Source organism: Stegostoma tigrinum, chromosome 7 (genome assembly GCF_030684315.1).
Source record: "Stegostoma tigrinum isolate sSteTig4 chromosome 7, sSteTig4.hap1, whole genome shotgun sequence".
NCBI classification, from domain to species: Eukaryota; Metazoa; Chordata; class Chondrichthyes; order Orectolobiformes; family Stegostomatidae; genus Stegostoma; species Stegostoma tigrinum.
This window is the reverse complement of record NC_081360.1, coordinates 57,643,103-57,653,132: the sequence shown is the minus strand read 5'-3', so window position 1 is coordinate 57,653,132 and position 10,030 is coordinate 57,643,103. Positions and strand designations below refer to the sequence as shown.

Below are 10,030 nucleotides of genomic sequence, written 5' to 3'. Positions count from 1 at the left end.
CACTATCTGGAAAAGTAGCAATCTGGAAAACAACAGTGATAAGAATTGGTAAAAATGAGATGCTAAAGCATGCAGAGATAATGGGAACTGCAGATCCTGGAGAATCCAAGATAACAAAGTGTGGGGCTGGATGAACACAGCAGGCCAAGCAGTATCTTTGGAGCAAATTGGCCTCTTGCCACTCTGTGGAGATTCTTGCCTGCCGTCACAGTGGAAAATGAATAAAAGACTTAATTTTTTTAGATCCAGAATTTCATACTTCTGCTCTCACCATATTTTACTAACTGACTGGCATTGGCCTCCTCTGCCCTGGGTGTTAAACTGAACTGTGGACTTTTTAAAAACAGGGTCAAAATCGAACTGCTTTTCAATTGAATGGATCTAAACTATGAAGAAAACATAGATGAGACCATTAAATGAGCAATTCCAGTGTTTTCTGGCCAGCCTTTTTAAAATTTTAATTTATTACTTTGTCTTGGAAACTGCAACCCAAGGTCGGATTGTAAAAAGTTAGGCGAGGCAAGGCTTGGTCCCCAACCCTTCCTCCAGCAACTTGCGAAAACGTAGCCGATTGATGTAAAATGCCAAGTGCCCACAAAACCAAATCACATGACCTGAATTTCCGTCTGTGCAACTTCTGTGAACGCTTTGAGTTAAGCTCGATCTAGCTTTGCTGGACTTCGTGCAGGTTATTTTACAACGATGAGACTGGCTGATTCGCAATCATGACTTTCCAAAGTGTCCTTCAAATTAACGTCAACGCGAATTACATGGCAGCGGATTCTTCATCAGCCAGCTGCGGCTCTTATTCCGAGATCTCCAACCGGAGCTTCTCTGCCGAAAATGACAACAAGCGGCTTCAGATACTCGCCAACTCGCTGGGAACATTGCCCCGGGGACACAGACAGGTAAAGCAGACATCCCAGACACAACTATTGCCCAGCTCTAACAAGTACATAGATAACATTGTAGCGGATGCTATAATGATTCTCCATAAACTAGTAGAATAAAGATACTTTGCTCCTAATATTTTCCTGTTCAGATTGTAATTTTTGTTCAATAAATGTGAACTAAAACAAAATAAGTAAAAATTGCAAAGCAATTTATTAAATTGGTCAGTGTTTTGAGTACAGATTATGTTAAATTTGCTTTTACTTTATTAAGCAGTTAGCAAGACTTGGTGAAACATGTAACTGATTTAGAGAAATAGTACAGGGCACAAAAATGGAGAGGGTTTTAGTCAGACTAGTGTTGATCAGAGGTAGGTTAATGGATGTGGTTGGGTCTCCAAACAGAAATTCTTGATGACAACATTAATTTTGATTCTTTCTTTCCTTTGCAGCTTTCATTGACTAGATCAAACTCTTTGGCTGACACTTCAGATTTTCGAAAGTAAGATATACTTTTGTACTGTTGATTTTAAATATCAGAAGATAATGTGTTCCCTGGCATCTAACTCTGTTGTGATGTCAGAAGAAGGTTGGTGTGATCCTGATGTTGTTACAGTCAAAATGCAGAATGCTGCATGTACCATTTATTTTACAAGTGACAGAATGCTTATAAGTTTCCAGGAGTTAGATTTTTTCTAATGCTTACTCCATTCTATAAAAAAAATTACTTTTTTTGTTTTCCAAACAGAAAAATGGTTGTTTTAAATAAGCAAGATAATGAAACTTTTGGATTTGAGATTCAGGTGAGAAAATTATATATGTACAGTATTTTCAAGATAGAACTCAATGCTAATTTTACAATTAGTTTCAGAAATAAATAGCAGGTCTTTTTGTTTTTTTTTCCACTTGTAGACCGTTGGAATGGATCAGCAAAATGCCAATACATTACAGAGGTGCACGTTTGTCTGCAAGGTGCATGACAACAGTCCTTCTCATTTCGCAGGGCTGAAGGCTGGTAACTATCCACTTCCTCTTTTGGCCCGCTTGGCTCTGATGTTCTCACAATGTGCAGTAATTACATATAGTTCATTACATAGCTTCCTTATCTGTCTATCACTCATTATTTTTCTATATAACAGGTGATATGCTAGTTAACATCAATGGAGTGGATACTGAAGGGTTTAGTCACCAAGAAATTGTCGATCTAATTAAGTCATCTGGTAATTTATTAAGGTTAGTATCCCAGAGCAATCCTCTGTTTCTGTAGCTGGTAACAGTTTCAATTTTGCCAATATTGCACTAAAGCAAACATTGTAACAGTGCTTTTTCTGGAGACCAGGAAGTTACAGAGCATGTAGGGGATATGAAGTGGTGTAACTGATTACAGAAAGCTTTTTTTGGCTACTCTCAGGGACAACACCACAAGTGTTTTAAGTCACTGAGTGCAAGGAAAACTTGCTGCCACCTCTCATTTTAAAGGGAAGATTCACAGATTAGCAATAGTCATTTCTGTTCTGTGTATTTAAATTGGAAAAATCTTCAGTGGTGTATTTGCTGAAGTGGGATTTTCATTCTTGGTGTTGATTTTATTTCTTCCACAAACATGTAATAATACCAGTTTATGGTGTTTGAAAATGGGATCACTGCTGTTGCATTACCATTCTTAAACATATTTGGGTTCAAAACATATCTGATGAAATAAAAGCAACTGTATGACCTCAATTGGTGTCGCTTTTGTACAATTTGCTCTGTTCTTCCAAAAACTTTGCAATACTGATACCTTGGCAAAACAAAACTGAGCATTTAACAATATGAAGGGCATAAAGTTGTGATCCTTGTCAAATACAAAGTTAACACGCCAGAGAAAGCTAGTGATTGTCCATTCAAATTTAACTGATATATTTTTCTAGCAGTATGATGTCTAAATTACTTTCCAACAACCTCTCTGGCCCTGAAATTTCACCAGTCCCATTTCAATTAAACTTCTCTGTCTCTTTGACTCTGACCCATTATGTACTTCCTCACCCCTTGCCCAAGCACTGCCAGCCTTCAGTTGGCTAAGCCAAATTCTTCCAACTGAGGTAGGAAGCAGGAGCCTATTACTGTGTCGGAAACCTGCTTCCTGGTGGAGTGAGTTCTTAAGTAATTGAAGGATTTCATGTCAGATTGAAGCTGATGGTCTCAGGAATGGAGGCAGGTGAAATGGAGTGGGGGACACATTCAGGCAGCTACAGCAGCCATCACTGAAGCTGCTAGTTATCTTTGCAGCTCATCTTCAGTGACCTCAGTTTTTTGAGGGTGCAGAATCCACTTCCATCTGCATCTTTCTGTAGCTTACCTGGAGTTCAGACAACTACGCCCACTGTTCCCTAAACTGGAAAAGTTCTTAATTTTGACTCCTCCCCTGACCTGTGATGGACTGCTGTAACTTTAACTTCAAAAGGACAAGTCGTTAAACCTCTGCTGAGCACTTCCTTTTTGAAACCCTATCGGTCTCAATGACTTGCCCTGACATGAACCCTGCTTGCCTTCATTTGAACTGGACGTTTCAGGAGATGGATTTTTAACCAGCCTTAGGAGATGAACTGGCTTAGGAGTGCTGATGAGTTGGAGGCCAGCTTTTCCACTGCCCATATGAAGATCATTAACATCAGGAACAGATATGTTCCTGGAACGATAAAAGGCAGATGACAGCATTGGAAAAATTTCCTCAGTTCTTCATATCACTCTCCTTCTTGAAGACAATTGTCAAAACTCACCTCGTCGACCAAAGTTTTGTTCAACTCTTTGCTTTTTCTCTTGATAATAGCATTGAAAGAAAATAAATTTAAATGTCCTTTGCTTATATGTCATTACTAAATAAATTTTAAAATATCACTCTTCCATCATTTTTTAAACCCTAATGCAGTGTCATTTGGAATATCCTCCTGCTTTGCTCTGTCTGAAATAATGTTTTTTGAATTAGACTGATGTTTGTTAGTTAGTCTGCAAAGGCAGTTAACCGCACATGTTGTGGTGTGAGATAGAGAATTCTAGGATTTTTATGCACTCACAATGAATGACATCATTATCCCAATGTAAGAATGACTTACTTGGAAGGGAACTTCAGGGTGATAATCTGCATATAATATTTCTGCACTTGTTTGGCTTGGAGGCTGAGATGTGTTTGAAGTGAACTTGTTGCAATGCTGAGATAACAAGATGTAGAGCTGGATGAACACAGCAGGCTAAGCAGCATCAGAGGAGCAGAAAAGCTGACATTTCGGGCCTTGATCCTTCTTCAGAAATGGAAGAGTCTGAAGAAGGGTCTAGGCCCGAAACATCAGCCTTCCTGCTCCTCTGATGCTGCTTTGCCTGCTGTGTTCATCCAGCTCTACACCTTGTTATCACAGATTCTCCAGCATCTGCAGTTCCTACTATCTCTGTTGCATAGCTGCAGTGCATCCTGTAGAAAACTACATATTTCAGCCACCAACTGACAGTTATGGGGGAACGGATATCTTTTTAGTGCAAGCCTGCGTCAGGCAATGTTTTCTGTACTTGAACTTTACCTCTACTTTACAGCGTGTTAACTGTTCATAAGGACTCTATCAGAAGAGATCAACTTGAAACAAGATTGCATTTTTTAAAGGTATTCTTTCCAATCTGTTTTTTGAATGTCAGTTTAACAGTTGAATAATAAGAACAAACAAACAATTCAGCAACATGCTTGCAAGATGGAGATATAAACTGAATTAATTATCTTGTAAAACACATAATGAGAAATTGCAACGAATATAAGTACCTGTAAAGTAATTATTCATGTATATAACTGATCATGGAATCGCTATGACTCGACTCAATTTATCAGCCAGTTTGGAATTCTCCTTTCCAGAAAAAAATGCACCAATCCAGTTACTGTGTAGTTCAAATAAATTATATCAACTGTAGTTATTTTAGACAGTCAATATCCCAACCTTTCTAAACAGCGTAGAAGTGCTTTTAAGTTTGTGGTCTGATTGTACAGTTTTACATAAAGATACTCATCCCTTATTTTCCTTTGAATCTGAATCAAAATATATCTATATACTTAATAATGAATTTGAGATTTCAAAGTTTTAGCATCTCTGTTATTTTGTTTGAATAGATTTGGAAGATTATTTTATTGACTATTTCTTCAGTGTCATATGATTTTGGTGAATTAATTAAATTAAAGATAATCAATCAGTACTTTGTTCATGTTAATTTGTTGAAATGTCCAACCTTCTAATGAAAAGGTGATGCATATATTGCAGAAAAGGTGCATTTGCACATAGCATCTATATTTTTACACTTTATCAACACTCTGCCTTCCTGTGTGTGCTAGAAAACACTTCAAGAGAAATGGGTGGAGTACAGATCAGTTTTGCTACAGGAACAACGCCTAGTTCATGGTAAGATCTGGCTGGGAGACTACAATGTGTCAACATTTTACTGCTAGCACAAATTTCAAAATATAATTTTAAACATTTACATGTTATGGCAAAGTTAAAATGAAGAAGCTACTTCAAAATTTTATGCATTTCTATTTCAATGAATTTATATTTTATCACAATTAAAGGATTTCATCACTCGCAACTTAATGTACGTCAAAGGTAACAGAGCACATTTATCATACAGAGATGTAGAGTAAAATGCCCTCTGTCTTCTAAAGAAATGTAACTGCTCTGTGTCTAGAAAAATTATTGTTCTTGAACCAATGAGACTTTTTTTTGTTTCCCAAACATATCATTGTTGTTGGTAAGAATGCTCGTCCATTTGTGAATAATTCAAGATGGGCTGTAGCTACTGGAACTGAAATGGGACTTTACAACCAAGTCTCAATGGACCCTCAAAATCAGCAGACAGGAACTGTTGATTGGGAGTGAGGGCCATATGAGTGGACAAAGACCTCGTGTGGGCTTTACTGTAACAGCAGATCATTAAATGTAGTTTGATTTATTCAGTATGTTTATATTTAGCTGAATGCATTTATCATCATAGAATCCCTACAGTGTGGAAATAGGCACTTTGGCCCAACAAGTCCACACACATCCTCACAGCATCCCACCAAGACCCCTGTAAACCATTTAATCTACGGACAGTTTAGCATGGCCAATCCACCTAGCCTGCACATCTTTGGATTTTGGGAGGAAACTGGAGCACCTGGAGGAAACCCACGCAGACATGGGGAGAACGTGCAAACTCCACACAGTTGCACGAGGGTGGAATTGAACCCAGGTCCCTGGCACTGGGGGTGCAGTGCTAACCACTGAGCCACCATGCCACCAACAAGTTATAGTTATGTTTGACGTCATCTATTCTAAGCATTGAAGTTTATGCTGGGGGTGCGATCAGTGCTTCCTGAACCCATTTGCTGGCTCACCATGCCATCATTTAATGGCCTTTAGTGCTTGAATTGGCTCCAGGAAAGACTTTTGGTCCCGTCTGAGATGGGCCTAGCTCCTGAGTGTTGCCAGTAAATCAGAAGGCTGACAACTGTCGCCCCAGCAGCACCACCTGAAAGAGTAACCACTTCTGAAACTGTAGGCATCCCTGAAGAGGAGATGTGATGAGGACTGGAGTATAACATAATTCTAGATCTCATTGGGGCCAGGCTCACAGCTCCCAGCAAAGGTGTTGGGGAAGTAGAAGTTTCCAGGGTTGGATGGTATGGATGGAAGCAGAAACCATAGGGAATAGAGGAAAATGACCTTGTGGAGATGGCATCTCTAATGGAAACAGGATGCCTTGGAAGAAGATGCCTCTACTGTGGGAAGGGGTACTTCCTGTTCTTGGATACCTATCTATCAGATTTTATCTAGCAGGCTGAATACAGAGTCTACCTCTCCTCCTAGAGGTGGCAAAGACCCCACCCTCAACAGGGCAGCCCACCCCAAGTATTGTAAAATCCTGGCCTATGTGTTAGCCCTGGCATTCAAATTTAAATAAAAGCCCAATATCGGAAATCTCATGAGCTGTATGATTTTCTGTTTTGAACAGAGTTTTTTCATGGTGGCCATGCTGAATCTATTTTGCTGTACAGTTCCTGTTCAGAAGTGCATATTTTAATAGCATTTTAAACTTTAATCTCTCCACTGTCCAAACCAAGCGTGTGTGAGGAACCTTGTTCTAATTCAAATTTTGGTAATAAGTAACAGTACATAGCACTCACTGTTCAGCTGCTTGAATTGTAGAATAAAAGGTATCCTATTATTTTTCGAAAATTCAAAGCATCCTTTGAAATATGTTGTGAATTACAACAATAGTAGACTTGAGATAATTCAAATACTTATATATCCACATATACAGCAATGTTATTTCAATTTTTAGGACTCTTGAGGAATGGTAGCACAGCAGACTCCTTTGTATACAACAAGAATGCATTATTTGGATCAACCAGACAGAACAAAGAGAGATTTTCCAGCGACAGCAGCTGCAGGAGTCAACTCAGCCTGATGACTGTTGACAGTGAGGATTATGACTTCCAACTCAGTGTGTTTGATGATTCAGGAAGTCAATGTAGGCGAAGCAGTATGGATGAAGAATGTATCTTCCACAGGGAACCTGAAACATTCACACCAAAAACCCATCTGAGTAGGAGCAGGAGCATTAGCCTGTCTAGTAATGGGAGTGGACACATGCCACCATCATGGGACTCAAACAGTGGCTTTGGGACAATTTCTCGAAGAAGCAGGAAACCAAGTGTTAGGAAACGCCTTATGAAGTTCATTCCAGGCTTAAATAGATCAGTTGAAGAGGATGAGAGTCATTTTTAGAATTTTATTGTAACTTTTTAATACAGTAGTGATACTGCTAGTTTCATGATAGCATTAAGAAGCAATAAGGAACTATGGCATTACACCATTTCAAATATTTTTGATTGCAGGCTGGATCTGTGTGAAAATATAGTAAAACGTTTTTTAGGGAAATTTGTATAGCTTTAATCAAAAATTATTTTTTCTGTATATTTTTATATTATACACTCTGTTTTTCGTATAATCAAAGATTTAAGTTTTTGAGGTGTTTTCATTGAGTAATATGTTTACATTATTTCATATTAACAGTTGCTTTAATAAGGTTATGATTTTAAAAGTCATGGTCCAAGAATTAATTGATTGTTCTAAAGTGGCCTTATGAAGTGCACTCCTATAACCTGATTGCTCAGAATTTTGGAAACTACAGTCACTTCTCAGTCTTTCTAAAGTACGTATAAAAAGGGTCCACTCGTGCCACAATGGTAATCTTCCTACACCTGCACTGGGAGGCCTGAGTTCAAGCCCCAAGTGCTCCACAGGTATTTAATAACATCTTTGAACAGGTTGATGAGAAAAATAGGTTAAATCAGCAAGGAAAATATGCCAGTCTTCCAATCTAGAATTGAAAATTTTACAAATAGCCAGCAATTCACAAACTTTCCCCATCAAACAGCAACTGAACATGGATTGACATCAATCTCTTTAGTCAACTTCCAATTGGATGCATTCGAGTCATGGCTTTAAAAGAGCAGATTCAATTAAATACTTTGGTGTCATTAAACACTAACCCTCTAGAGCTTGCAAAGTTGTTGAATGCATCTAATTTGCCCATGGCCAGTAGATGCTTGAACCACAAGCACGTATATTTACGGCAAGCACCTGCTCCATGTTCCGTGAAAATCCCACAGGGGGATAGGGGTGTTCCATAGCCACCTGCTCCAGTCTAAATTTTTCCCTGACCTCTACAGCAATGGGGCCTGTCCATGTTTAAAAACTATTTATAATTCTTTAGGGTATCTAGGCTCCCTGCAGCTGGACTTTCCAATCATCCCATTCGAGTTCCTCCCATCCACAAGTTTGCATACTATCCCACTCATCTTCCGTTTTTAAACTAGATAATCCAAGAAAGTGAAACAACAGAAGAGTGAATTACCATCCCATGGCCACCCCCTCTGATGTCCGAAGCCTTTAGCAGTGAGGTAATTTTCACCCCTTACCAATCCAAACACAATGCAAGAATAGACAGGGAACTGGCACCAACAGGTCATTTTGTTTTCCAGTGATAATTCAATAGCAATTGTCGCACGTGTCTAGAAGAACACTTGAGGAAATATAAGGCCAACTTGTGCATTTATTTCTCAGGTTTATCTTCATTAACTATTGGTAACTTTTGTAGTTGAATGGATACTGTTTTCTTTGGAGATGATTTATTGTTAATTTCATTTGTTCCATTTTTTACTCATTTCTTTCCCTCTGCAAATCATTCTAAGATAGTTTGAGTTAGCAAAATGCTCAGTGTGTTTCATGTCAGTAGAAGGTTTAGAAATAGGAATTTGAAAATGGGGATGCCTGAAGCTATTCATTTCAAATTGCATTTAGGTTAAGGTATGTAGACTTAATGACCTTTTAAAATGCGTTGGTATGCAGGCATATTTTTGATTATTTTCAAATAAGATTATGTGCGACATTTAAACACAAATAATCTCCATTTGTCAAATGAAATAAAATGAGTTAACAGAACAACTGGAAAAGAGCTTGCATCACTGGCTGTGTGCATATCCAAACATACCTGCTGTCAAGTTCAGGATATTTTTTGAGTTTTATTATTGTGAGTTTTGAACAAAGGTGAATTCTTTACACAATTGTTAACTTTGTTTCTTCTCTTAAAGTAGTGTTCCAAATGACTGGCCGACAGGATGTACTGGGCTCTTGCTTACTAGAACAAAAATTCTTTGCACTCTTAACAGTTTAGATTATGTGGGGAGATCTGAAAACATGAGTGATAATTGTGAATGAACAATGTTGGAAAGTGTACATATTTTTAATGCATACTTTAATAAATTTTCCACTTAGCAGTGAAGTCCTTATTCAAAGGTAACATTAATACTAGCATTGTAATATTAGATAACAATTGAAAAATGAATGGCTCTTTTGGAAAATTAATCAGAGATCTGATGTTGTAAAAGGCCAGTGGACTCATTTTGAAACCATCCAGTGTAGATGGAAAAAAAAAGTGTCTAAAGCAACAACAGGTTCAAATGTGTTATTGAGGCCATTTAGCCTGTTACCAACAGTACATATTGATTTCTTGCACTTGTGTATGCTCATGTTATATTGTGCAATGGCTGCAGGGAATTAATTTTATTTGTGGCACAGGACAAGTGA

General features: G+C 38.2%; 1 protein-coding gene across 1 annotated transcript; it reads left to right on the top strand.

Annotated features, from left to right (window-relative positions):
- Window positions 1–640: 640 nt before the first annotated feature.
- Window positions 641–9,717, top strand: LOC125454185 (cytohesin-interacting protein-like). Its single transcript, XM_048534685.1, has 8 exons — window positions 641–908; window positions 1,343–1,392; window positions 1,639–1,693; window positions 1,803–1,905; window positions 2,030–2,123; window positions 4,455–4,521; window positions 5,236–5,302; window positions 7,221–9,717. Exons 1-8 carry the CDS (start codon window positions 726–728, stop codon window positions 7,664–7,666), a joined length of 1,065 nt encoding a protein of 354 aa, XP_048390642.1. The 5' UTR covers window positions 641–725; the 3' UTR covers window positions 7,667–9,717.
- The last annotated feature ends 313 nt before the right edge of the window (window positions 9,718–10,030 follow it).